Genomic DNA, 27,764 nt, shown 5'->3' with positions numbered 1-27,764 from the left:
CAACACTGCTATGTCCACTTCTTCTATAAAGTACAGGATGTATACTTTTAAATTTAAAAATCATACAGAGTGGTTAACCGTGCAACACAAATTTGGATGTAAAAAAACAGGTAGTTAGTGGTGTTGTTCTGACACTGGTTTGAGGACACAAAGTCTAACCTATCACAATGGCACTACCCTGCTGCCTGTGTATCCTTTATCTGCATAAACTTGACATTAGGGCTTGGAAGATTATATATGTTCTGCATGGGGATATATTTTTTCTTTTGGGTTATTTGCCAAATGCCCATTGATGACCTTCCAAGTGTTTGGGAACCTTTCCACAAGCTGGTTTAATAGAAGATCTCACTGTGACCAAGGAAGGAAACTAGCTCCTTTAATCTACTACCCAGTGACAGAGAAATCCAAATAGCACTGGCCTTTTTCAAATTTAAGAAACCCTTTTTAGATTAGGGAGCACTGGCTTGTGTCTGGTTTTAATTTCACATCCTTGCCTTGACTACCGAGGATTAAAATGAAGTAAACCATCGTAAAATGACAAGTCTATGATCCACTGTATACCATGTGCTTGGAGTTTCTCCCCTAAAAGTTTATATTTGCATTCAAAGACACATTTCATGCAAATGTTACAATTTGTCTTTTTTTTCCATACAAAGAAACACACATTTCTTTAATATGTTCATTTAAAAAAAAAGCTTATTTTCTTTTTATAATATATATATGTATTTATAATATATTTATAAATTGTTTTCTACACTTTTCCAGGGCAGGCACCGTACACACACCGGGTACAGAGGCATGCCACACTTGCATTGCTTTTTGCATTCTACAGTTGGCTGGCAGGCGTGATGTCATCCAAGCAGTACTGTGGCGTAGTGGGTTTTATCATGAGACTCACACACTCACACACTTTATCTGTCACTTTTTGTGTCTTATGCATACGACCAAACATCACTGACCTCGCACTAGCCTGTCCCAGAGCATAAAACACTGCCTGGATGACATCAGAGGAGGGGCGGGGCTTAGGGTTGGTCCAACAAGCTTTAAATGGAATAATAAAAAGCAGTGCAGCAAGGCTCTGTGGCGCATGCAGAGATGGTTGAAGGAATGGGTGTGGCCTGGGAAAGGGGAGGTCAAAGGTCAATGGAGGGTTCAAATGGAAGGTTTTTGGGGTCTAGCCCAGGGTTGCAGACAGATTCATGAGTGGGGGAAGGGCAACATTTGAGGGAAGGAAAGGGTGGCAAGGCAGAGTAGGGTCATTGCTAACTTCATGATGATTACATTTGTATTCTTTTTTTTTTTTTTTTTTTGGTCATTTTTTATCTTATATAATTTTTTTGGGTTGTTTTTTTTGCTTTATATTTAACTTTTTACAAATGATTCATAATGACACAAATTAGGCTCAGATTGGTGGATGGCTGAATCTACTGCTGGTTGTATGGTCGGAGAATGGAGATGGAGAGGGGTGTAATGGGAGAAACTTTTGTTCGCTACATGAGTTTTCAGCTGTACACACAATATAAATACATGAAGGAAGGGGAACACTCATGCCGATACACTGGTTTAAATAATTAGTTGCTATTTGTGCTCAGTTAGGTACAGTAGGTTTGCAGGTATTGCTAGTATGTATTACCCAAGTTGTTCCCCAATAACCTGGACTAGGTATGTGTAAGGTTGCGGCTACTTTGTGTTTGTCGTACCTTTGACAATAAAATTTGCATATTACAATGTGGTAATATGTGTGTTACAAAATTACTAATTATCAGTCAAATAGTAAACATATTCAAAATGTTAGAATTTATCTTCCTCAATCAGTAAACAATTATTAAGTACACATAGAAAGTATTTATATTTTGTAAGATAACACTTGACTCATAGCAAGAAAGTGTGCGTCTCTTAACGCAAAATAAAAAACATTAGTTGTTCTGTAAAGACATGGTCTTATGTTTGACCATAGCCTTAACACACACACACACACACACACACACACACACACACACACACACACACACATAGTCACAGACTCTGCACACACTCACTCACGCACAGAAAAGCTCTGACATGCAGCTATATTGTTTCTCAGGACCCGTCGGGGGAGAAAATACCTCCCTCCTGTCACCTCAAGCAATCAAAGACCCTCTCCCCTCTCCTCAGCGTTTGAGAGATAGCAGCGATTAACTGAGGGTAGGAAACAATAGAAAGGAAGGGAGGAATCCAAGCAGATCACGAGTGAGGAAGAAGAAGAGCAGGGTGCGTGAGGAAGATGCACTGTGTTGGTTTAAATCCATGCAGGATGCAGGAAACACCGCCCATATTCCGGTCACCATCCTGCCATCCTTCTCTCTCACTGTGGGGGTCAGTAACACACTCTTGCTGTGCTTCAATATGGTGTCTTGAGAGACTGGCTAACGGCCAAATGACATGGTTTTTGTGTTTGACCAAGCTCAGTCCACAATGCAAGCACTAAAATGCAATCATTGCAGCGCTTTTCTCAAAGAGAGTGTGTATATCACAAGCTCCCCCAAAGCGTTTTGCTCTCAGGGAAAGCCATATTTGCTCCTCCCAACCAGTCCATTGCTCCGTCCACCCGCCTGGAACGAGATGCAAAGGTCTCGTTAAGCTGTATCTAAACCCGTCTGTTGAATTTTTGCTGTGGGGAAATCAGAAGAATGTGGGAAGGAGGGGAAAGCTTGAGGTAATGGGGGAGGGGCAAAGAGAGGACGTTGGGGAATTGTAATGAGGGGGTATTGATCAGAGTCACATGATCCTGAAACCAAAGGGGCCTGGGTGGGTGCCTCGTCAGGGTGCTGGTTGGATGTCGTCTACAAAAGCCAATTTAATTTGCTCCCACAGTAGAAAGGGAGGGATAGAGGTACCAAAAATAGCTTTAAAAATTGAGATAAAAGAAACAAAGTCCTTTTTTAAAATGTAAAAAGTATAATACAAAAACAACAGCAACAAAAGCATAATAGTAATGAAAACGTTAGTGACTTTAAAGATGAAGAAGTAGAAGTGTTAAGTACTTGAAGTTATCTCTAATGACACAAAATAAATAAAAGCTGTCAGAGTAGAGGATGCGGTCGGGGCTCTCAGGTGAAGGAAGGTCTTTGCTCTCTCTCTCTCTCTCTGTCCCTCTCTCTTTCCATCTCCCCCTCTCCATCTCTCTCTCTCCCTCTCTCTGTCACCTCTCACTCCTCACGGAGCTGCAAGCGGTAGCGGCTGTAGCGGATCTGGAAGAAGAGCCTCTCCAGCGGCGAGCGGCTCATTCCAGGGAGCCTGTAGTCCTCGCTCTGGCCCGTTCGGCGGAAGCCAAGCGACTCGTACAGCTTGTGGGCAGCCAACTTAACGGCCGTCGTGCCGAGGACCACAGCGGCGTAGTTGTTGCGCACGGCGAACTCCAGAACACGACGACCCAGGGTCTTTGCGATGCCTTTACCGCGGTAGTGGGAGTCCACCGACATGCGCCGCAACTCAACCGTGTTGTCGTCCTCACGACCCTGCGCCGCCACGATGCCCACCACCCGTCCGTCCAGCACTGCCACCCAGAAACAGGAGCCTGAGAGAGACAAGAGAGAAGGAGTTTGATTAAGTTAGGTAGTTAGAGTGACTCAGATACAGCATAACCACAAGAGTTACAACATTTTGGGAGTGTTGGACAGCCATACATATTTCATTATAGCTGGAAGCCAGTTAGCATAGCCTTTAGACTTTATTGTCCCCTTGGGGAAATTCTTTTTCACAGCACACTCTGCGTTTTCACAGACAAAGACAAAGACATTCACGAAAAAAACCTACATTGCTCAACTCTACTAAACAAACTATCCACGGAGGCATCAACACTCAAACATAGAAAGTGGTGTTGTTCAGTGAGGCCTGTTGTTCAGGGTCCCTATAACAGCAGGGATCAGGCTCTTGCCAAGGCGAGCCCTTCTACACCTCGGTACCCTGTACCTGTGCCCCAAGGGGAGTGGGATGAGGTTGGTATTTAGTGGATGTGTGATGTCCTGTTCTATTAAGGTTGCGATGCGTCTGATGGCCCTGTTGTTTAAATCTGTGAGGTTTGGTGTGGGGAGACCGATTATTTTAGAGGCTGTAGTGGTTATGTGAATGAGTTTGGCCTTGTTTTTAACAGATAACAATGCAGGAGGATGGATTGAATCATGCTTTGATTCCTAGCATACAGACTGGAAACAAGGGGAAACAGCTAGCCTGGTTCTGTCCATTGGTGACAAATTCTACAAATGTCCATATGAAATAATGTTGAGTAAAACTACAGATTGTTGATTAACTATCTCATTTGTATGTTAGTTAGTTAGCTTATAAAATAGCTGCTATTTCGGGCTAGCTGTTCCCCTTTTCTACTCTTGTGCAATGCTAAACTTATTTGATGCCTGGTAGCTACACAGATTTGGTGGAGGGGTTTTAAGTTATATTTTGGCAGCTTCACTGGATAGGACAACTGAAGAGAGACAGGAAATGTGGGGAGTAGAGAGTGGGGGAAGGCACGACCACTGCGAAAAGGACTTTAGCTTTTGTATATGGGGTGTGTGCTTAAACCGCTAGGCCAATGGTGCCCCTGTAGCTACATAGTTAGCATACAAACATAGATGTGGTATCAAACTTCCATGAAGAGAGAATGTTACCGTACTCTTCCAAAATTCTTCATGTCTTTTTGGAATTTAAAAATAGATTGTGCTTTATGGCAGGATTGTAAAGGGTAGAGACCTTTAAACACAGGTTCTCCAATTTACTGTGAAACCAAGACCACGGGCGTTTTTTGACCGCAGGGACTTTACCCCTGAACTACGTGCATTTTGACTGGAGGAACCAGGGTCTAAATTTAGTTCAGGAGTAGTTAATCTCCCCCCCTTAAAAGCCCCTGCTTGGGGGGTAGTACTTTTCAAAGGTCCTGGGACTTTCGGTTGAACGTAACGGTGTTTGTGGAGTTTACACAGTTGTTGAAACACAGAGGGAGTTCCTGGGAATGCATACTAGTTTAGTTTTTTATTAAGATTTCAAAATATTATTTAATATAATTTTTTTCTCCATACGTCACTGGCCTGATTTGCACAATCTACCCGAGACTTCAGCCCGCGGCCGAAACTCAGAGAGCAATGGGGGCACAGGAACCTTTTAGTTCCGGGGAAAGTAGTTCTTGGGGCTAAAAGACCCCAGAACTCTTGGCTGAAATGCACCTATAGTTAGAATAGAAACATAGATGTGGTATCAAACTTCTGTGTAGAGAGCATGTTGCCGTACTTTTCCAAAATTCTCCATGTCTTTTTGGAATTAATAAATAGATTGTGTTTTATGGCTGGATAGTAAAGGGTTCTCCAATTTACTGTGTCAAATTTCTGTTTCTATGGTAAAGGTTTGCCACTGGAGAGGAAGTAGTGCTCATAAATAATGGAGCACTAATTACAAAGGTCTTATTTAACAAAATTTAGCCTTAACAATAAATGATTGTATGAATGGAAAAGTGTAAGGACAGCAGTGGTTGAATGAGAGTGTTTGGCTCCAGAAAGTCAAACCAAAACCAACGGTCTTTCTTCCCATTAGCAGCGTGTTGCGTCATGTCCTAATGGCTTCAACGCTCCAAGAGGAGGGAGAATAGAATAAAAGATGCAGGGAGGAGATGAATGAAGAGGGCAGAGACCAGAGTCTGACTGGTGCTTAATGGCATTAGCCACTCAGGGAAACACTGCTGATTAAAAGCTTGGGCATGACGGAGTGGTCACTCAGGGCTCACAGTGGAGCGGAGCAGAGACACTGATTTTATTGGACAGGAGAGTTTAGGTTTGTGTTGAGGGAATTAAATCTTTCTTTTCAAACCACAAAGAGATAAAAAAAATACATTTACATTTTGAAAGCACAATCAGACACTCACATACACACTAAATATTAATACACAAACAAACAAACAAGGTAGAGAAATGTTCACAGACAATGCTCCTCCACCAGAGTACCTTCCAGTTTGATATACATCTATATTCCTGCTGCAGTGTCCAAGCTGTTCACTTTGACATGGACTAAACATGCTTGTAGATTACTTTCTTTTCCCCCTTTGATGACATTTTAAAGAATAATAATTCAGGTTTGTGAGGAAAAACTGAGCTCCAACAATGTTCAACTTGTTATCCTTCTGTGTTTGTACTTGCAAACACCATAAGCTGAAATTTCTGTATTTCTCTCATAGTTTGCGTCAGAGCTCAAAAATAGATCATTGGAGGAAAAAGAGGTAAACAAATTTGAAATCCCTTTGTTTATATAATCCTCAAAATGCTCACTTCTCAAGAGAAAACATCACGAATAAAAAATGTTTTTGCGTCATCATACTATCTTTGAATCATAATGAAGCATCCTTTTAAACACAGCACGGCGTGCCCTTGCTTAATTTCCTTTATGATCATAATCTTTCAAGGGAAACGACCCTCTCAACCTCCCGTTAATATTACATAACACCCCGCCAAAACAGCCTCTCCATCAATGTCAGCAGTATTTACCACATGTGTTGGCAGTGGTTACACAAAATGCCATCTGTTTATTATAGATAAAGTTAATCTGACTTTTTCGTGACTGGCAGCGGTTGACCTGCGGACAGTAAAAAAAAAATCTGTGTTGTCTCTCTCTTAGTATTTGCTCTCTCTGTCCTTGCCGTCTTTCTTCCTCTCCTGTATTTCAGATAAATCTCTCACTATTACACAAACACACCAAACAGGCGGTGCGATTAGCATCAAGCACCGTGTGTTAGCAGGGATTTGATGCCCCTGCAGGTCGGAGTTAAGCTGATTCAGAGGGCTTCTGTTTCTGAATCAAACAGCCGTCATCGTTGTAGTGCTGCAGCTGCAACAGGGGAACCAAAGTTAGATGGTTGTATGTCATCACTGGACTCTTCCAGCCAGTGGTGGAGCCAGGCAGTGGCCAGGGGTGGCCACAGCCACCTCTGAAAACTGATTGGCCACCCTGAAATTCTTAAACATGATTGGCTATTTGCCATGTCAGAGGCATTACTTATATTCAAATCAGCTATTGTGTTTCAGCAAGCTGCAGAGACAGTAGTTTCGTAGTTTAGACTTTGGACAGTCATCTTCATTCATTTTGAGTCCTTAAAGAGTTCAGTTCAGCAGATTTAAATGTTGACAGTCGAGTTACATTTTTAATGTCAACGTTAGAAATCTACAAAAATAAAAATAAAAATATTTGTTAAATGATTTTATAAAAATAATTTAAAGTAGATGTGATTATTGGAGGTACACCTACTAGGTTTGGGGTAAGCCCCTAATGTTTTCCACGCCTGGCCAACCCTTCAATAGTCAGTGCCCCAGTTTGGCCACCCAAGTCAAAACTGTATGGCTCCACCACTGCTTCCAGCAACTGGTGTTTCATCTCTTTGGGGGAGCTAAGTGTTTGATCAATATATGAGAAGACACTGAAGTACTGCCACCTAAGTAGCCCAAAGATCAGACTTTGCACAAAGTGTCTGGACAATTTGCAAATTGAAGTGGAAAGTTTGCAATAAGGATGTGATCAAAAACATATCTGCGTCAAGTGCCTCCAGAGCAATTTAAATCGCATGACTGTGCAGATTACATTTGCATTTGGATACTTAATGTCATTTATCCTCCCAAAAGAGCAACCAGACTGTTTCTGTAGATGCCAGTTGGGGACATCAAAATGTGAAGTCAATTACATAGTGGAGTGTTTGCATATGAGATTGTTTGTCCACAAGTTGTAAGTGGTTAAGTATCTGGCAGCCATCACTAATCCTATGGAATGATGTTTCATTATAGACAGATGTCAGAGCTGCAGTGTCAACTCATGTGGCACTCTGCTGGCATTATTACGCTGGTGCACGGCGTGGGGAGGGGGGAGTTATACTTCCATAAAGCCCTTCTGACCATCTGTCTGAACTGAGCCTGTGCCAGGAATGAGGACAGGACAGGAAGGCACGCAAGCCAACTACCAATCTGCCTATCAGACTGTGTATTACTTAATACTGTGTCTCATTAACATCACTTGATTCATATTGCACAGCGAGAAGTGCAAAAAAAAACAGGGTTATGTCGTATCTTTCGCCCCTCCTCCCCGTCTGACTCTGTCTTTCTTGTGAAAGCTGAGCTGGATATATTGACCTCTAATCTTCCTGACATAACAACTCCAGGAACTTTACATCTGCTGCATCTGGCACTTTAAACTGCACAGATTAAATGAGCGATCATTGTTTCTGCTGGGAACTGCACTTCCTGGAGATGGATGGATAAAAAAAGACAAAGAAACAGAAAGAACAAAAAGGATGGAGAGAGAGTTAGAGGAGGAGGCATGACATTGTGCTCCAGAAGGATGTTTGTGTGAGATTAAGATGCTCTAGATTTGCAACCGACACATAACATTGGATCCAAAATAAGTGGTGCTTTTAGGTACACTGTTTCGTGTGCTGTTGAGTGGCCTAGACCACCTTTGGGGGTGCCAGACTCTCCTGAATTTATTTTGAATATACTGAATGAGACAAATGTGGTATCAATGGAAAGCTGGAATATCCACTGAAGATGAGTTTTTAAAGCTTGTTGATAGGATTAGCGGTTCAAAAGTTATCAAACTTTTAGTAGCCACTGGCAGCAGTCTAGGTCTTTGAGGGTTAAAGAAATGATATGTTTCGCTTGAGGGTCACAATTTGGGGTCCAATTGTAAAAACACTTGGACTGTGAAGGAGGGATTGTTTACTTCAACAACTTCTGTAAACCCTTTTGGGGTTGGGCACTGAACTTGTAGACGCTCCAGTGAAGCTGAAGTTTGATATCTGGACCGTGAAATAGACTACTTTAAAGGTCTTTCTTTTCAGCCATGGTTTTTGGAACAGTAATGTAGGTAAGTCAGTGAATCAGGCTACCACTTAAGTTGAAACACTGCTAAGTCATCTACTATTGGATTGATTGCACTCAACGTCCCCAGAGGGTAGATCTTTGGTGTTTTGGTGCTTCTCAGACTTCTCCTCTGGGGGAACACAAGAGTCCCATTTGTGGTTTCCTGTGAAGAGTCTTGAAAATAATTGGATGGATTGACAATAAGTTTAGCGCACAGTCATGTCACTTTGGGAGAAGTCCACTTTTTTGGTTTAACTTTGGTGATCCCTTGACTTCCTGTTTAGATCTACCATCAGCCTTGAAACAGCTTCAATGGTACTTAGTTTTAAGTGCTGGTAAGAAAAGTAACCATGCTATATTAGCTAAAAATCTGTAACTCATCCATAACAACTTGCATGCTTGTGGAGCAATTAGCTCAAGACAATGCCGGAGTTGCTGTAGATGCTGAGTAAAGTTATCCCCCTAAGTGTGTCCAGCAGCAAACCAGCCTTTTCCCTTTTCAATAAGCTGACAGACTCAGTTTTTAACAACTTGTCTTCCTCATCCAGTAAAAGAACCTTATGGGGAGCAGTATGGATTGGAAAGACTCCTTAATACAGACTATAGATTGGATAGATCCTTAAAGGTACACTCCACTGCCTGAGATGATAGCGTTGGTACATTGGAAGAATGATGTGAACCAGCATTCTACTAATACGTATTACTACTATCTCTACGAGGCTGATGCTGACTCCAACTAACTTTCTGTTAGACCAGAGACCAGCAAAGAGATTGAGTTGAGAATATAACCTTGCTGTCTGGTAAACAGAACCTTATTTTGCATAACTCTTACCCATCATATCTAAAAAACAGATAAGTTAAACAGTACAGTTGTTGCAATTCTGATGTCAAAATGTCATATTACCACAGTACTGAACAAAGTTCCTGAGCTTTTGGAGCCAGGGTCAAGTGGACACTCAAGAAACTGCAGTCGTCGGCACCTAGGCATTGGTTTCATTCTGCAACACTGAAGGCTGCCGCTTGATTCAAACCAACAAGTGACCATTGATGTTAGGAGGGTTGGGAGTTTGGGTAAATTGGATAGATCCTTAAAGGTACAATCCACTGCCTGAGATGATAGCTTTGGTACATTGGAAAAATGATGTGAACCAGCGCTCTACTAATACGTATTACTACTCTCTCTACGAGGCAGACTGAAGGAAGTGTTTAGCGAGTTAGAGTCAGAGTGAGAAAGCAGATTTTCTTCTTTGGACCTCCAAGATTGTCTTGTTGTAGTTGGGTGTCTGTGTGAGGAGTTTGGCAGGTTGTAATGAGAAAAACAACGGATGGAGACGTTCTTGTGTCTGACAGTTTTTGGGGGAGAGGAAAAACAGCCATCTGGGCACTATATTCAGATTAGCTTACTCTTAGTTATACTCTGCTTCTGTGTGAAAAAATAGGGAATTGTTTGTGTTGGCCTTGTTTGTCTGACATGGTATTTATGCTAATAGACGGCAGTGTTTTATGACATTTTATGCCTTTGGTTAACTCTTCTTCTTTAGACAGTCTTCTCAAGAATCATAAGGGAGGTACTGCTTGGTCTTGCATGTCAAGATGAATTGATTTTAGAGACCTAATCTAAATAGGCTACAGAAAAGACAAGACCAAGATACACATCCCCTGTTTGCTTATGAGGAAGTCACTAAACCCCTGTTGCTTCATTCCAGCTGCTCATGGCTGAAGACTAGAGCTTAATGCAGTATTAATACAGTGCACCGACCATGTTTTAGTGTGCTACTGAAGCCGGGAAGTCGAATAAATGAGCTCACTCACTCAGAAAGAGGAGTCAGAGAACGAGAGGAAAGAGGTACAATGAAGAAGATCATTCATGTGTCCGCTCTGCAGAAAGAGCGAGCAGAGGAGGAGGAGGAGGGAGGCAAGGCATCTGCGTTAACAGTAATAGTGATGAGCCTGAAAGGATCCATTATTGCTGCGAGGGCATACGAACAAGACGGGGGGTGGGAGGAGGAGAGGATCCAACATTATTATGGAGGGGGAGGGGAACCTGAAGAATACAGATGAGATCTCAGGAGGAGAAATAAATCATGGCGGAGAGTGAAAGAGAGGATGAGCTCTGCATATCATTCAAAATGATTCTCGCACGATTAAGAATCTGATTACTGTATTCTTAGTGCAGTGGATCGAATTTCTTTTACTACTTTTCAGGGATATTAATAAACCTCTGTGCTCGTGGGCGGGAGAGTTAAATACTGGCTCATATGAACCCAGTGTTAACACATAAAAGAAATCACACTCATGCTTAGACAGGGATTTTTTAGGCTCTCTAACAAGATTATTGTTTTTTTTTCTCCTTCAGATAAAACCTAGAGCGCTAATTCAGTTGATATGCTTTCAGTCTAGACGACGCCTCGCAGCGCTGTCCAGAGCACTCTGTGGGTGTTAGCCCTGAGGAAAGCTAATAAGAGATTTGACTCTTGTATGAGCATTGATACAATGAGCTTTAAAGCTGCTGTGAGGAGTTTTTATGGGTTTACTAAACAGACTGCGATGCCTCTTTATGACCTACAACAGCAAACAAGACCACCGGCAACAAGACTGATTATTTCTACATAATTCATTCAAGTCTAAAAGCACTGGTAAGGGTCGGTGTTGGTCGGGTTGATAACCTGCATGCTACTGAAACAGCCTATTTTTACATTTTCCATGGCAGAGATTTCCAATAAGCGATTTATTTTAGTGTTAAAATAATGCTGCAGGGCGAGGTTCTGTTGTTGTAGTTGTTGCTTTTTAACATTTTGTTAAAAAACACAACTTACAGGACGAAGTGGAATTAATTTGACCAAAGAGGATGCCAAAATCAAGACAAACTGACAGTTCTTCACTGGAGCTTTAAGTTTTCAACAATTGGACGCCAAAATGTTCATTCCAAACTGTCGATTTTAACATTATTTTTGTGTCTTTAGGCGCTTATGTTGTTCTATGCTATTAATACTTTTAACCTGAAAGCCTTTAGCAACACTTTGGACCTCTTTAACTTTAAAGTATGTTAATCGCACCTGCAGCAAGCTAGGATCTGCAGCTGCCAGATGAACACATAATTTAGAGCTTATTTAACCCTCCTGTTATGTTCATTTCTCTGGAACAGCAATAATGTTCCTGAGTCAATTTGACCTGGGGCAGATTTAATTATAAAAAGTGTCAGAGCCCAATAAAAAATCCCAATACATTTTTTTTAATCTAATTTTTAACTCCATTATTAACCATTTAAATCCAGATTTAATCCATTGGTGTTCTTTAATTCTCACAGATCATAATTCAATGAGAAGAACTCACTCATTTTTCATTAAAATTTATGTTAAAACTTTTTTTAATGTACATTTGAAAGACCTCAATATACATACAATAGTTTTACATGACATAGATTTTGTTTATTTTATTTTCAATTTTGAATTTTTCTTTTTTTTAATTAAGTGATGTTGACAAATTAACATTACACCTCTTCTGTCACATGCTGCCCAGATTTTTATGCTGCATTTAGCTGGTTTGGAAGGAATATATTGCCTAAAATAGACTTTAAAAGGGTCAATTTGACCTGCAACATAACAGGAGAGTTAATCGATAAGTTAATGCTCCTGTGAGGAGTTTTTTTTAGCTTGCTATGAAACAGACTGAAACCGATACTGATGCCTGTTTATGACCGACAAAAGCAAACAAGACCATCAAGGACTAAATTAATTATATTTTATAAGGTTATTTTATATAACTATCATCCCTGACACAGGGTAGGTGTCAGACAAGAGGATTAACAGCCGAAACAGGCATTTTTAAAAATTTCAGTGCCCAAGATTAAAGCTGCTGTTGGTAGGAATGGTGTAAAAACTGTATTTTTTTCTGATGGGTTTGGAGAAAAGGTCATAATACCCATCAGTACTCATCTGTGGGTGAAGTAATTTGAGATTATGGCAAAATCTCTGCGTTTTCCAATGCCTTTGTATCAAGCAATGTTATTATTCCCCTCGTTCCTGTTATCACGGACCAATCATAGCGACTCCCCAACCCTCTGTCCTGATTGGTCGAGTGGCGGCCCCTACTTCCACTACTTCCTCATAGAACTCGCACAACAATCTTTTGTGGATGGGGCCACGGGAGCAGAGAGGGGAGGGGTAGTGTTAACATTCGAAAACTCTCTCCGAAATGATGTTTATATCACGACTACCAACAGCAGATCTAATTTTGGTTGCACATTAGACATTGTAAATAAAGATGGATGAGAGATTTCATCAGAAAACATGACTCAAATATGAACAGGACCAGTTCAGTACAGAGATATGTTCTGCGGCTTTCTCCAGAAGGGGCGTCAAAATCAACACAACCCTAAAGTTCACGACTGGAGCTTTAAACAATCAATATTTATCATAACTAATGTGTTATCAATAAAAATGCAAACCTAGCTTGTACCCTTCAAATTATTTGCAACATGAATCCACCATGAGCAAACATTTGGCAACAGTGGAAAAGAACTCCCTTTAACAGGCAGAAACCTCAGGCAAGACCAGACTTATTGGTGACAAGCCATCTGCCAAACCCAGATGGGCTGAGAAGGTGGGATAGAGGGGATTCAGAAGGAGAGACATGGATAGAGACAAATATAACACTCATGTTTGCAAATTCCAGTAAACCTAAGTGTGATATTTCCCTTTCTTTAAAGAAAAAAAAGATACGTTTAAAACACACACCCTTCATTATGCCCTCCCACACACACACTCATAGAGAGAGACACACCCTCCTCTTCAGGTCAGAGTGCATGCTGGGAATATTGATTGGCCTGTCACATATAACTCATGCCTCAGCAGTTTCCTCCTCCGTCACGGACAAATGAGGGTGAGAGGGGAGGTGACTGTCGGACACAGGACGCACTGTCCAGATGTGAGTGCGGACACACAACCGTGCAGCGCCAGAAAATGAAAGATTCATGTGTATCGAGCGCTGGAGGAGACCTTTAGCTTCAGCTTAGCCTCTAAGCCACACTCAACATATATAGGGGACGTGTGCATTGACTGGTGTAACTGCTGAGACATGGGTTTTTAGTGTTTACTAGTTTTACTGCCTTCCTGCCTGTAAAAGCATGTTGTGTATTTGTTTGTAAGAATGCAGATACGCATAGTTTAAGGTTTTGCTCCATTAGTTTATCATTGGCTACATTTACATGAGACTTTTAATTCAGAATAAAAATTAAATCCTCTTTAAAAAGATTAAAAATGACCTAATTCCGAATTAAAATGACCATTCTGAATTAAACTTCAATCCGAAGTAAGTGGCTGGTTTATTCTGATTTTAAATCCGAATTGAATAATTCCTCGATCATGTATACGTTCATTCTGCTTTAAATTAATTCCGGTCGTTCTGCGCATGCTCGTTCCCTTGTCCTTGTCTGCGCTGGCGGGCACATATCCCAGGATGGTCAACCTGAAGCCAGCGTTTGACTCGAGCCGAGACTATTTATTTAATAGGAGCCTTAGAAGAAATGGATATCATGAAAAGAGAGGGATGTGGCCGTGGGCTGAGATAGAGCAGCCATTGCACTAACCAGCTTTGATTCGCCAAAGTCCGGTCTTCCGCCTCCCTTCTCCGGTCCTCTATCTCTCTTCTCCTCCTTAGCTGAGGAAAGTGAAGCAGTATGTTTGTGTCGAGCTGCTTATTCAAAACTATAATCAAAATCAAAGCGAAAATTGTTCTTATTGTGTGGTCTTCATGTTGTAACCGAAAATGAAAGAAGCAGGAACTGGAGTCTGTTTTCTTCCGGTAGACCTAAATACGTCACGCCCGCCCCTGTCCAATCAGAATCCTTCCTAACCCCCAGACCTTAAGCGGAATTGAATAAAGATGATTAAACATGTTTTCCATGTAAACCTCAATTTGGAATTACTATTTCCATGTAAACGCGAAGGAGAATACTTTAATTCCGAATTATTTAATTTGGATTAATTACAAAACATCATGCAACCGTGGCCACTATTATTGCTGCTACTGCTGCGGAAGCCCCCTCTCTCTCTCCCTTTGCCACCTCAGGGTCAAAGGTCATCAGGCTAGGCTCCACACCCACACCAAAAACTGCTGCCGTTAGCTTCAAAATCTAGGCCTGGGCACAGTATACGTGTCCTTAAATCAAAACCATCCACTGTTCATCTATGAAGCATAAGGAGTTATCACTCACTTATCAATAACAGGCTTTAGAAAGCTCATCTCTCAGTATCAGTCGTTGTGATTGGTCACCAGAGAGTGAATATAGTGAGAAACTGCACATCCCTGCTGTTGACACCTCATCCACTCTTTCCACTGAATGTCTTTGTTCAGTATTGATTTCAGCAGAGTGTAGAACAAATGACGCACATGTTAATGCAGATTCAGCGTACGGCGAAACTGACAGGCTCGTGCTTCAGTTTTCTCAGTGTACAGAATACGATCAGCAGAAACACTCAGGCATGGAAAGCACTCTGTGATAATAAATAACAATATGATTGTGATGTAAGGTAAAACTCCAGGGAGGAGTTATTAGCTGGTTATGAAATGGACCGGCGCCTCTATTGGAGCTATAAAAGCAAATAAATCAATCAGCAATAAGAGCTGATGTCTTTACAGCTTTTTCATGCTTGACACAACCAAAATTCCTCTCAGGAGCTTTAGCTATCTGAGAATCAACATGTCTGTGAGGTCAATTGATGTCTGAAGTTTTGTATTTGCACTGCTTGTGCTTCTAGAACTACTACTATCTGTCTCACCACTATCATCTCTCTCTTCATCTCCCTCTATCCCTCTCTCCAACCCTAACTCGTCAAGGCAGATGTCTGTCTAACATGAGTCTGGTCCTGCTGGAGGTTTCTGCCTGTTAACCCTAGAACACAATCGCCGGGTGATTTTCACCCTAGCAAACACATTTACATGTTTGTCTGAGTGTCATGGGTCCCAGGGTAGCTTCAGCATCGACTCTGACGTCTTTGAAGGCGTGGGTGTTTCCCTACTGGAAAACCCGCTTTTTCCAATAGGCATGTGTTCGGGTGATTTTCACCCAGACTGTTCCTTCACCAGGGAAGTCTTAAATGTCCCAGGAATGGGTGGACCAAACACAAAGTTTCCAGTTTCATCATTTTTTGTTTTAGACATTTTTGGTCCCAAATTCCAAATTTTCAGTAATTTTGGAGCATTTTTTTCGGGTCCCCCCATGATACACTTTTTTCATTTTGTTAGACATGGCACAGTTTAAAATAAAAGAACACTACTCTTATTTGTCATGTGTTGTCATATTTTGATGACAAGTACTTTTTATTGGGTATATTATATCGGGTAAAAAAACACCCAGCGTTAGCGATAGTGTTCTAGGTGTTGTAACTTGCTAAATGCTGCAAAGTGCTCTGCTCATGGTGGATTAAGATGAGATCAGACTGAGACCTGTCTGTAAGACGGGACTGGATCTTATCCTGTCTTCATGCTGGGTCTTTATTAATAATATAATATAGAGTACGGTCTAGACCTGCTCTGTTTGTAAAGCGTTTCCAGATAACATTTGCAGTAATTTGGCGCTATATAAATAAAGATGACTGATTGATAGTGCTGCCTCAAAGCTTCAGGAAAAGTTTGAAATGTTGGAAACACACTTCCTTTCTTAGTAGCATTTGTTTCCGGTCTTAATGCTAAGCTAACTAGCCACTAGCTTGTGACTTCATATTGGGACACGAGAGTGGAGTCGAGCCTCACACCAAACTAATTCAAGAAACCGGCATAAATCTTCCAATGTCAAACACGTTATTCAAAAGTGACTTTCTACCAAGACTACAACTTCTTTTAAGTATTTTTTTAAAATGTTGTTTATATACGAACAATGTATTTACCTCTAATGTAACGCTAACTTGAAACAAGTGGGGGGAATTGCAGGGTAACTCACGATACATTACTTGCAATGTGTTTGTAGTATGATTTTAAATTTCATATTTGTGTTTCAGAGCTCTAGGCAATGTTTAAAATGTTCTAATAAAGCCCAAAACCAAACTATGCTCAATTTTATGATGAAATAGTTCTGAAATTAGCTAAAAGTGTTCATTTATAAATATGTTTTTTCATGTTTTCCTCCCCAAAAGACTTGTATATGTACTCCCTAATCAAAAAAAAGTCCATCTTCTTTTATGTCAACACAATTTCAGTGATTCATTTAACATTACAACCAACTAAATACTGCTCCACTGCTTTACATCAGTGCACATTTAACACTGGGCACCTGAGCATCAAAATGAGCTTGTTCGTGATTTAATATAACTGTCCTCTTCTGCTGCTAAATTGACAAGCGAACAGTAAATCATGCTTTTCTGTTTTTTTCCAGACTGAGGCTGTTTGCCCGGCTGGGAGGAAATATCACATCCTCTGTGCCAGAATGATGGATAACCCAGATGAGTCCTCCCCTGCACCTTCCCAGAGATAGAGTTGAAGAAGAGGAGGAGGAGGAGTGATACAGGTAGGAGAGAGGAAAGGAAACTGTGACTTTAACTGCAACAGGAGGGAGGGATAGAGGAGGAGAGGGTAGAAAGGAGGAAGCCTTATTAATGTGAGGAGCTCCGCCGTCGTGTCAGAAACACAACCAGGAGAGTCTCTTCTCTTTGTGCTCAGCTGTTTGTTTCTCTTTTTCTCTCACATGTATCATCGCCAAGGAGGAGCACACTCCTCCTTCAGATGCCCCCATTTTCTCTCCAGCACTCTAGCACCTCACACAGTTTCTCTTTCGCTCTCCATCAGCCGTTCAGAGCTAAAATAAGCACAGCAGGTATAGAGGAAGAAGCCGATCTCTAAGCATGTAATCCACACTGACACAGACTCACACATCGAGAGCTACAATGACTGGCAGGTGTTATAATACCCTCTGCATTGTGAGACCCTGCAGTGGTCATAACGCCTCATTAAACAGCCTGTATGTCTGAGTGGGTATCACTTGCAGCCAGGAGGATTTGGCTCAGTGTCTAATGCTGCCCTCATTAAATTATTCTCACTTTTTGGTCACTGAGCTGCTTCAGAGCGACCTGCAGTGAGGCCACGAGGAAGGGAGTAGAAGAGGAGGGGTAATCTCCCTCTTTCTGTATCTACAGTTGGTTTCTTTTCCAGAATCACATTTTTAGTATCCCAATATCTGTCTTTCTGTTTCAGCTCTGCAGGATTAAGTAATGACGGGTCAGGGCAGTCATAACTCACACATTTATTTCCTGCAAGAGGACGGAAAATTTACATAAGCACCGGATTGATTAGAAAGGTGCCGACGGGGGGAAAAGGTGCCAATGAATCCAACACGACTCACAAAGTGTGACTACAATATTCAATCATGGGACTAAGATATGAGGTATGATGAATGAACAAGACTGAAGACTGCATTTTAGCTACAATGTAAGTTTTAGGTCCATCTGTGGGACTAAATGTTTTATACATTACCTGTGTTTGTTACATGTTAATCTGAGGTTAACTGGTGGCTAGTTTAAGCGTCAAAAACCCTGTGAACACATGGCAATGGCCCAGTGAGAAAGCATTAACTATTAATAAAACCGTCATTCATTATTAACGTGATGAAGTCAGATTTTTGCGATGGGTTTATTACAAATACTCATAACCCGATAATAAAGAAAGTGTGATTTATTCTAAAGCCCTACTTTGAACATGGATCTTGGAAACACAGATTTAAATCACTAGGCGTTTTTCAATCGCAGGAACTTTACCCCTGAATTACGCTCGTTTCGACTGAAGGAACCAGGGTCTAAATTTAGTTCAGGGGTAGATAATCTCCCCCCCTAAAAAGCTCCTGCTTGGGGGGTAGAATTTTCAAAGGTCCTGGGACTTTCGGCTGAACGTTACAGTGTTTGTAGAGTTTACACGGTTGTTGAAACACAGAGGGAGTTCCTGGGAATGCATACTAGTTTTGTTTTTTATTAAGATTTCAAAATAATATTCAATCAAATTTTTTTTCTCCATACGTCACTGACCTGATTTGCACAATCTACCCAGGACTTTAGCCCATGTCGAAACGCAGACAACAATGGGGGCAGAGGAACCTTTTAGTTCAGGGGAAAGTAGTTCTGGGGGCTAAAAGACCCCGGAACTCTTGGTCGAAATGCACCTACTGTTTCATAACTGAGGTGCGGTAGATTAAGTAGCAAAAATATTGAGTTGCTCATCAACTTAAAGGGAAATGCTACTTCTTTAAAGTTGATTGGATTACATTTCTATTAAAATTTATCATTTCAATTTAATATTGAAATTGAAAATTGCATCAAAAATGTCTGGGGGCATGTCACAAAAGCCTCCACCCAACAGCTCAAATGTTACCATGCTGAGCGAGAAATGATTGCTTGTTTATGTCGAGTAACTTTTCATACTTATTTGGATTAATTTGTACTTTTGCGATTTGTTTATTGCAAATTCTCCTTCTGCGTTAATAATAAACTTTTTGCTAGCTGTGTTACCCCAGAAAATAGCACCATAGGTAATCATTGTCACATACAGGGGCATGTCCAGTACTTATTGACCAGGGTGGCCCAACTGAGGCTCTCACTTAGGCAGGGGTGGCCAGTGCATTTACATATAAATAACATTTACCCTTTCTGTCTTCACAACCTACTTTCATTAAAGTATTAAACAGTTTTAATATTCCTTTTGACTTAAAATAAACCCCATGACAAAGAGGGATAAATCTTCTAATTCTTTAAGGACTTACAAAAGATGTTTTTTCAAAGTCACATTTGAGGGCACTAATAAAGAAATCTACTGTCAGCCTTTTAACTCATCCCAAATTATAGATTTTAACAATTGGATTTCAAGGGGTACCAGTGCCACCCTGGGCCACCCCTCTGGACACGCCACTGGTCACATAGCATTTGATTTTTAACGGGGCAATAGTGTTTGTTGGTTTCACTTGAAAATTGTAATCAGAAGTGAAAGTCATTTTTTTAGTAGGGAAATAAAGATTAACATTTTTAGTTTATAAACAAATCAAAAAGTTAGCTTGTTAGCTATCGCTGGATTGTTTACACGTCTTTAAAGAATCAGAAAAATCTTTGGTGTACACTCATACATGTTAAGTCAGGTTAAAAAAATTACATAGTAAAATTTTAAATTGTTCATTTATACAAAATTAGTGCTCAAAATGACACTTAGAGGGGGCGCTGGTGGCCTAGCGGTCTAAGCGTCCCTTGTATGGAGGCTATAGTCCTTGTCGCAGAGGTCGCTGGTTCGACTCCCAGCCGGCTGACCATTCACTGCATGTCCACCCCTACTCTCTACTCCCCACATTTCCTGTCTCTATTCAGCTGTCCTATCAATAAAGGCTAAAAAGCCCAAAAATATTACTTAAATTTTTTTTTTTAATGACGCTTAAAGCTAATTTATTGTGTTTGGTCGCCCAATGCACCAAATGGAGTCCACACAGGCTGACAGGATGATTGTTTGGGCCTAATTGTATACATGTTTTGCTCATCATCTAAGCAGATAACCAAACATGTGCAACATTTAGATAAACAGATTGTATATGAAGGAATCGGCACAAGGCTAAAGGCTTGACGGCTAATTACATTATGTTTTACTTTTCTGCAGGAAAGAATCTTCATTAGAGTCTCGTCTTCATTTACAGCATCTTCTAGCAAGTGCACTGTAGCTGTTAACACGCCATTGGTGGAAATATTGATCGGCAGATTGACTCATTATTGGTTTATCGCTTCGATTGAAGGACACAGAGAAAGAGATGGATGGAAAGAGGAGGAGTCTGAGTGTTCAAATAAACTCGTTCCAGCAGATGCTATTTCAGCTGCATCAATTTTAATTTGTCAAACCTTCATCGGGCTGCTGAATTTGAATAATTGATTTTTTTAGTAATTAAGAGCCGTGCAGAATCCTTCTGTTCTCCTTTTTGAGCGCAGCCTAAGAATATTGAGTATTGTTTAAAGTTAGAATCGATTTCCCTTAATTTGATTCAACACAGATCAACTCATTCGTACAAATGTTGCTATTTCAGGATCTGTTTCATTAAGGAAAAACTGCTTGTTTCACCTCAACAACCGTTCACATTTATACCCCCAATCATTGTTCCTTCACTTTGCTTTACAACCTCTCGCACAACACACACACACACACACACACACACACACACTATTATACGACAGATGAAAGAGGTGACAGCTGGCCTTAGGAGACAGCAGAGTGAGTGATCACAGCACACACGGAGGAGATAAGAGTATTGATCGGTGTAGTCGCTCCATGTGTACAGGGACATGTGGCTCCAGCTAAATCCTTCTCTATTACCTCGGTGCTCACTTGTTAGACTTTATCCAATTCAGATTCAACTAATTTAGAAAAATCACTACAGGAATGCCAAAACGATGTCCTTTTCCTCCTCTTTCGTCCCTCACTTTCACTCTCTCTCAGTTTTATGTGTTTCCAATTTAAGTTTTTTTTTTTTGCTGAGTCAGATCAAATACATTTATATGTATTGATGCTTTTGTTCATAATCCAACACACCTACTCACTTCAACTCTATAAACACTGATATGAAACTGTTTTAAAAAACAGAAAAATGGAGAATGAGAAGTTTTCATGCCCTCAAAGACACACATCTTACAAACAACTTGAATTGATATTAATTAGTGACTATGATCTGACAGAGCATAAACAATTTTAAAAGCAAACTTAAGACCTACTTTTTAAGTCTTGCTTTTAACTGACTTAACTAACTATAACAGTTTTATTTATTCATTTATTTATTTATGTATTTATGTATTAACTAGTTCAAATTTTAGTCACTTTTATTCTATTTTATTTATTTATTTTAAGTATAGCATCTTATTTTCTTTTAATGGTTTAATATTTTAGTGTTTTATTATCTTAGAAATGTATTTTATTTTGGTGATTTTAATTTCCTGTGTTGAGTTTTAACATCTTATTCTGCCTCCAGTGATTCCTCATTAAGATATCATGGGAGTGTTTCCTCAGTTTGTTAAGCAACTTATTTTTGTATTTATTTATTTTATTTTTTATTACTATTGTTGCATATTGTGTTCTTAACCTTAGGATTGCGGGGTGGGTTTGGGTTTGGGGCTGGGATCTTTTCCTTGTCATGTATGAAAAGCGCTTTATAAATAAAGTCTAATTGATTGATTGATTGATTGATTGATTGATTGATTGATTGATTGATTGATTGATTGATTGATTGATTGATATGACACTTCAGTTCATCTTGAATACAAAACAAGTCTAATCTGTGCTGTACACCTTACTGATGTTTATCATGGATGCTGTGCCAAGTTACCGACTTACAAGAGTGTAAACTGGACAGCAGACTAAAAGCACACTAAGTTAGCACATGTAGTGCAGGTTAATGGCTATAGCCTTAATGCTATAATGCTCTACTACCTGTATGTAAACAAGCCCAGATGACAGATGTCATGTTGCTGCATGCTGCTGTTTGGCAGTATTTTGATCTAGTAGATGGAGATAAAGTTGTATGTATCAAATGTGTAAAGAGATAAAGCATGTGGACGTTATCCTGCAAGGAGAACTAAAGGCTGGTGGTGCTAGCTCTGCTAACTTTAGCCACACTCTGGAAACCAATTTGACATTGTTTGCCCGAAAGCTCTGTGATCCCACGTTAAGCCATGTGGAATAATCATGCTCAATTTTGACTGTTTACTCAGTGAGTTCTTATTGTTAGACTAGAAGGTCAGAGGTAAATCTCCACCCACTCTAGCTAGCTGCAGAAAATACAGACTATGAAAATATAAAATGTCTTTTGAAGTAACTAAAAGCGGATCCAACCTTGGTAGAAAACATTGTTTAGACACTATCACTCATTCTGCAGAGTTTCAGGCCATTTGAAGTTACATAATTTTTCTACTGTGAACCCTGTTGCATTCTCAAGATTACACACTCTGTAATGCCATGCAATATTGTGCATTCATTACATAACACACTCTCACACACACACACTAAAAACTGGCAGTGACATATGAGGTGCCTCTCTGTGAGGAATTCACGTTGGTACCCAGGTGTTCGCCCCCCCCTCCCTTTGGGCCCATTTGGTTTGCATGGTTATAATCATTAGCATTGTCACAGGGCAGCAGTGCCTGACCCCCTCTAAACCATCACAGCTCGCTGGTAATAATGGGAATGCTAAATTGCAACTGTGCATGCACTGGATTACACAGCCAGAGGGCACAGTGTCGGGGGGGGGACAATAGGAGGCAATGTAGTGGCTTAACTGAAACCTGCTTTTTATACCAACTGATTGGTTCCAGGTTAAATGTGTTCAAGACATTTCAGCGAATGAGGAATGTGTAAAAATATGTGATGTGTTCGTGGGCCGGTCCTAAACTTGACTCCTTGGGAGAATAAATAGTTTGACATGACACTAGGGTTCAATCGATTTTTCCAATTAGAGGCTTTAGCGGAGGAAATGAGCCTTGATGTCACCGAGTGTTCTTGCAGAAAGTGTATCAGCAGTTTTTCATATGCAATCGATAGCCCTGTGATGCAATGCCTACTCCTTCCTTTCTCCCTCCCTTCCCTTCTTTCTTGAGACCAAGGGGAGCACGGAGAGGAAGCAGGTGGGGGAAGGAGAGGAGAAAGAGATGGGGAGGAGGGGTGGGAAACAAGGGTAGAGAGGAGACAAGAGCTGCATATTTGATGAGTTGCCTCTGGATAGCCTGAAGACTTTCTGGACAATTTCAATGCCTTTCATGAAGTCTTTCAAGATTTGAAGCCCTTATTTCTTCAAGTATGGACCAGGTGCTTTTAAGCTTTTAAAATCCCCATAATGTCCTTGTGAAATCAACACTGGTGGTGGAGCATTGCCTGCCAACAAACAAGACATCTCTTTCTCTAATTAGCGACACAAAGCATTAAAAAGAATGTTATTTCTCCCTTGTCTTACCTGTGGGTGTCATGTAATAAGCCTCTATGTCAGCCATGTCCGTGTGCAGAGCACAGTCCAGATAACTCTGGATAACTTTCCTGCTGTAGTAGTAGCGTGCACCCATGAGAAAGAGAGGCGCACAGCAGGTCAGCGTGACGGATTTGGTCACGTAAAAGCACATTACTATGGAGAAATGGAAGAAAAATAAACGAAACCTGTCAGAAGAGAGAATCACATGTTTGATTTTGGCAGAATTCGATTCCCAAACAGACACAGAAGACAGAGAGGCAAAGTGACATTCATAAATATTAACAACAATTCCAAAGTTTGATCCGTAAGGCAACTGGACTTGGTAGAAATTCTTGAAGACGTTTCAACCTCCCCTCCAAAAGACTGGGGGAGAGCTAGAAATTATAAGCCTCTAAAAGTCGTGTATCCAAGTCCCAATCCCCAGTCTGGTCAGGACTGAAGAAGCCTTTTGGAGGAGAGGTGATAAAACGTCTTCAAGAATTCCTACCAAATCCAGTTGCCTTACGGATCAAGCTTTGGATTACCATGACCTGGATGACAGAGAACCTTCAGACATTAACAACAATTCTGTTAAGCGAGTGCGATGAGAACATTTTGACAGAGAGAAATCAGGATTAGTTTCACACATAGCAGTGAAGTTACATCATCAAACTGTGAAGTAAGGCACATTATAGCTGTAAGGGGAACAACTTGAGAGTCTGCATGTTAGTAGTGAATATCCACCTGAGTGTGTGTTGGAGTAATTAGTGGGATGTGACGCTGGGGGGCGCTAATGGGAACATAAACAAGCAGGCTGGGTGCTGCATAGCATGTTGTTGCGTGGCATGCAATTAACTAGGAGTTAGTTTACTCCGCTACACCCCAGGGCTGAGAGCCATCAGTGCTGACATGAAGGAGGCGACAGGATGTTTCGTTAATTATCAGTTTCACGGATGCATACCCACTCCAGGGTTCATTTCGGTGTGTTTCACAGCCAGGGTTGTCATGTTTGGTGACTTTTATGAGTCTAACAAAGGTCAATTCACACTTTTTTTTTCCCGCTCAAACTGTGTGGACTCGTGTAGTGGTTGAATTTAAAGTGCGTCATAATTCACAAGGCTTCGATCTGCGGCGCAAACATCAACAAAAGCCAAACGAGCTCGGCGCATAGCTGGCGCATAAACTGCTGTGCAGAGGCGGAGGGGAGGGGGGGGGCGTGTGCACGCTGCGTGGGAGTGTGTGTTGGGATGTGCAAGGGCTTTTTTTTTTTTTCCCTTTTTTTTTTTTTTATTTTTGAGTACGTGCGCGCACCCTGTGGGCCAATCCTCAAATTCATTCACTCATTCATTCACGGCACCGGCATGTCATCACATCAGCAGCAGCAGGCCCGTCGGTTCTACACGTGCACCATGCGCCCGGCCATGCCTTTTGTTGCATGATGGGCAACATGCCGGTAAGTGCCGGCGGTAAGGGAGCCGGGAGGGCTCAGTGTGTGTGCTGCAACAGATTTCAACTTAACTACACACCGCCTGCGGGGCCGGATAGTGCTGAAAACGTTATATTTGTGTTGCATTGAAGACAAGTACCTCAGATTAATCAGCTCAGGGTGCAAACATTAAAGAGAAGCGCAACAGAGACATTAAAAGTGATAATCATACATTATTAATGTTAGGTATTGCGCATAAGTTTTATGTAGCCTTAATATAAAAGTAGGTCTGAAGCCAGCATCATGCAAGGTAACGTGGTACTTACCTGTCAGAAGAGCATATAAAAACTGAGTCTTGGGCTGCTGCCTGAGCCCCCTGAACGCCGTGTTGGGTATCCTCTCCATAATGCCCTCGTAAAAAATGCGCCGCACCTCCTCTTGATCCCCGCACTCGAACTCGCGGATAAATACCGCATCTTTCCTCACATCCTTTGCCTCAGCCGGGTTTAGAGCCGCGCTGGACGGAGGAGAGCTCCACATGATCGACTCTTTTTTGGTCCCAGGTATAGCATCGTGCTCGTCCGCAACAATTTTAGTCTCGCAAACCATTTTGGGAGACGAACAATGCATGCAACTGGCCGCAGGAAAAACAACTACAGTTCGGAAAAAAGGGGGAAGAATGGGTGTGAAAAATGGGTGATGCGTGAGGTTTTGTTAAAAAACAGAGAAAAGATGAAGGGGAGGAGACGAAGGGGGATGTTCTGCTGCAACCCTGAGCGTTTCTGACGACCAAGACTTGCCGGTGTGATTGGAGCTGTATTTATAAACGCGCAGGGCGGGTAGATTCAGGTTCAGGGGTTGGGGTGGTCCTCGCGCTGCACAGATTGGTGGAGGCGCTGCGCCGTTAAACGCTGATGGATGGACGGGGGAGGAGGGAGAGAGACAGACTCGGTCCCTCTCTCTGCATCTCATCAGGCGTGTGTGTGTGTGTGTGTGTGTGTGTGTGTGTGTGTGTGTGTGTGTGTGTGTGTGTGTGTGTGTGTTTCTGAGGATGTGGACCCATGAGGAGGGGGTGTGATGGTGAGATTGCGTAGAGAGGTTGTTTCTGGACAGGTTTCTCTTCATTCTTTAGTCTTTCAATGAGGAGGATCCCCGGTTTGTTGAGATAGCCTACCTTGGCTGTAAAGGATTCGATACGCAGCTCTGGGGGCGCAAGGTAAAAGCGGGGGCGATGCGTCAAACTGGAGGAAATCCCATGCAGTAACAGGGTGACTGCAGCTAAGAAATCACTGTTTATGATTAATTAGATATAGCTTGATACATTTGTAGCACTGTTATTATTGTACTCGGTGTGAAAAAGATAGATGTAGCGGCTGAGACTGTCAAAGATCCTAAATGCGTCATATGTGCGCATGGTTCGGTTGTTGCGCAGTTATACAGGCTGGAGTAAAAAAGAGGGACTGGGTAAGACCCTGACAACCAAATAGATTAACTTTCTGTCATAAATCGTCATTAAAGATAATATAAAACCTTAAATCTTGCTTTTTTTTTGGCGTGTGCGCACACTGGATGTAGACTCGCAGTGGGCCGTGCAGCCTCCTCTGCCTCTCTTGACTGACAGCTCTGCTGCACTGCAGTGATTCCTCCACGGCTTCCCTCTGCTTTGTCGCCCTGCTCCTGCCACACATCACTCCAAACACGGCGATTACATCTCGCCTAACTGCGCGTCAGATTCCGCCCATTAACCCAACCTGTCGGCGACTCGCACCGTGCAACAAACATCTTACAGGGACGATGACACCGGCTTTACGCACGACTGCAACTCTGATTGTCGGTGATGCTAAATACGGCTCTTTGTTGTCCCCCGACACTCCCTTCAATTAACCACGACTATGATTATACAGACTCTGGCTTGTGTGAACCAAAGTGCTGCCATGTTTTGCGTGTACTTTTATGTAGAGAGCTTTAACACAATGATCAGGGGATCAGTTTAAAAGTTTTATTTGAAATGAATGCCGTTTGTTTCGGTTACCTTCTTAAAATCCCCCCCACAAAGTCCAAACAGCATCATCACCTTTTTAAATAATGCTTTAAAGTTCCCCTTCCTCCAGTTCTCCCAAAAATATGTAGCTCATGTTTACAGAAAGAAAATGTTTGAGCTGCATCTCTATGTCTAATCTTAGAGCCATCGTCGCATATGTAAAGCAGAACTAGTTTGAACTGGATCATTAGGGGCAACCTGCTATTGATAAGGCAGCACCCACCCCCACTCCCTCCTCCTTAAGGTATCCCCTCCCCCCTCCTCCCACCATAGAGCCACAGAGTTAAGGAAGAGGAGGGAGAGGAAAGGAGGAGGAGGTGGATGAAGGCAGTCAACCTGCAAAGTCAAAAATGTTCGAGCTCTGCTCGAATGTCCTCTCTACATAGGAATTGCGGTAGGAAGATGGTTGTCTGCGCGTCAGCACCTGCCTTGCTCTGCAGCGTTCTCACCATGCCGATCGGCTTGGGGATGCTCTGAGCATGCGCAGTGCTTCCCTTTGGT

At 41.6% G+C, this 27,764-nt stretch overlaps 2 protein-coding genes across 2 annotated transcripts in view; one reads left to right on the top strand and one right to left on the bottom strand.

Moving 5' to 3' along the window:
• LOC117807167 overlaps positions 1–27,764 on the top strand; it is a 44,942-nt gene that overhangs the window by 8,137 nt on the left and 9,041 nt on the right. The window contains exon 4 of the mRNA XM_034676259.1: positions 17,233–17,364. The gene's annotated coding sequence lies outside the window, so the exon portion shown is untranslated. The remainder of the gene's footprint in view (positions 1–17,232; positions 17,365–27,764) is intronic.
• On the bottom strand, positions 754–26,113 carry nat8l (N-acetyltransferase 8-like). Its single transcript, XM_034676260.1, has 3 exons — positions 25,549–26,113; positions 23,806–23,970; positions 754–3,556 (listed from the first exon to the last, which is right to left on the bottom strand). Exons 1-3 carry the CDS (start codon positions 25,850–25,852, stop codon positions 3,189–3,191), a joined length of 837 nt encoding a protein of 278 aa, XP_034532151.1. The 5' UTR covers positions 25,853–26,113; the 3' UTR covers positions 754–3,188.

The sequence above is a fragment of the Notolabrus celidotus genome, chromosome 23 (genome assembly GCF_009762535.1).
Source record: "Notolabrus celidotus isolate fNotCel1 chromosome 23, fNotCel1.pri, whole genome shotgun sequence".
NCBI lineage: Eukaryota > Metazoa > Chordata > Actinopteri > Labriformes > Labridae > Notolabrus > Notolabrus celidotus.
Note: the sequence above shows the minus strand (reverse complement) of the source record. Positions and strands in the feature narration are given on the sequence as shown.

What these genes read in the sequence shown, in the direction of transcription:
- nat8l (XM_034676260.1), bottom strand. Translation starts at nt 25,852, where the DNA reads ATGCATTGTTCGTCTCCCAAAATGGTTTGCGAGACTAAAATTGTTGCG. An exon ending in TTTATATGCTCTTCTGACAG is followed by an intron (nt 23,971 to 25,548) that starts GTAAGTACCACG and finishes ATTTCTCCATAG; the next exon opens with TAATGTGCTTTTACGTGACC. An exon ending in TTATTACATGACACCCACAG is followed by an intron (nt 3,557 to 23,805) that starts GTAAGACAAGGG and finishes TGTCTCTCTCAG; the next exon opens with GCTCCTGTTTCTGGGTGGCA.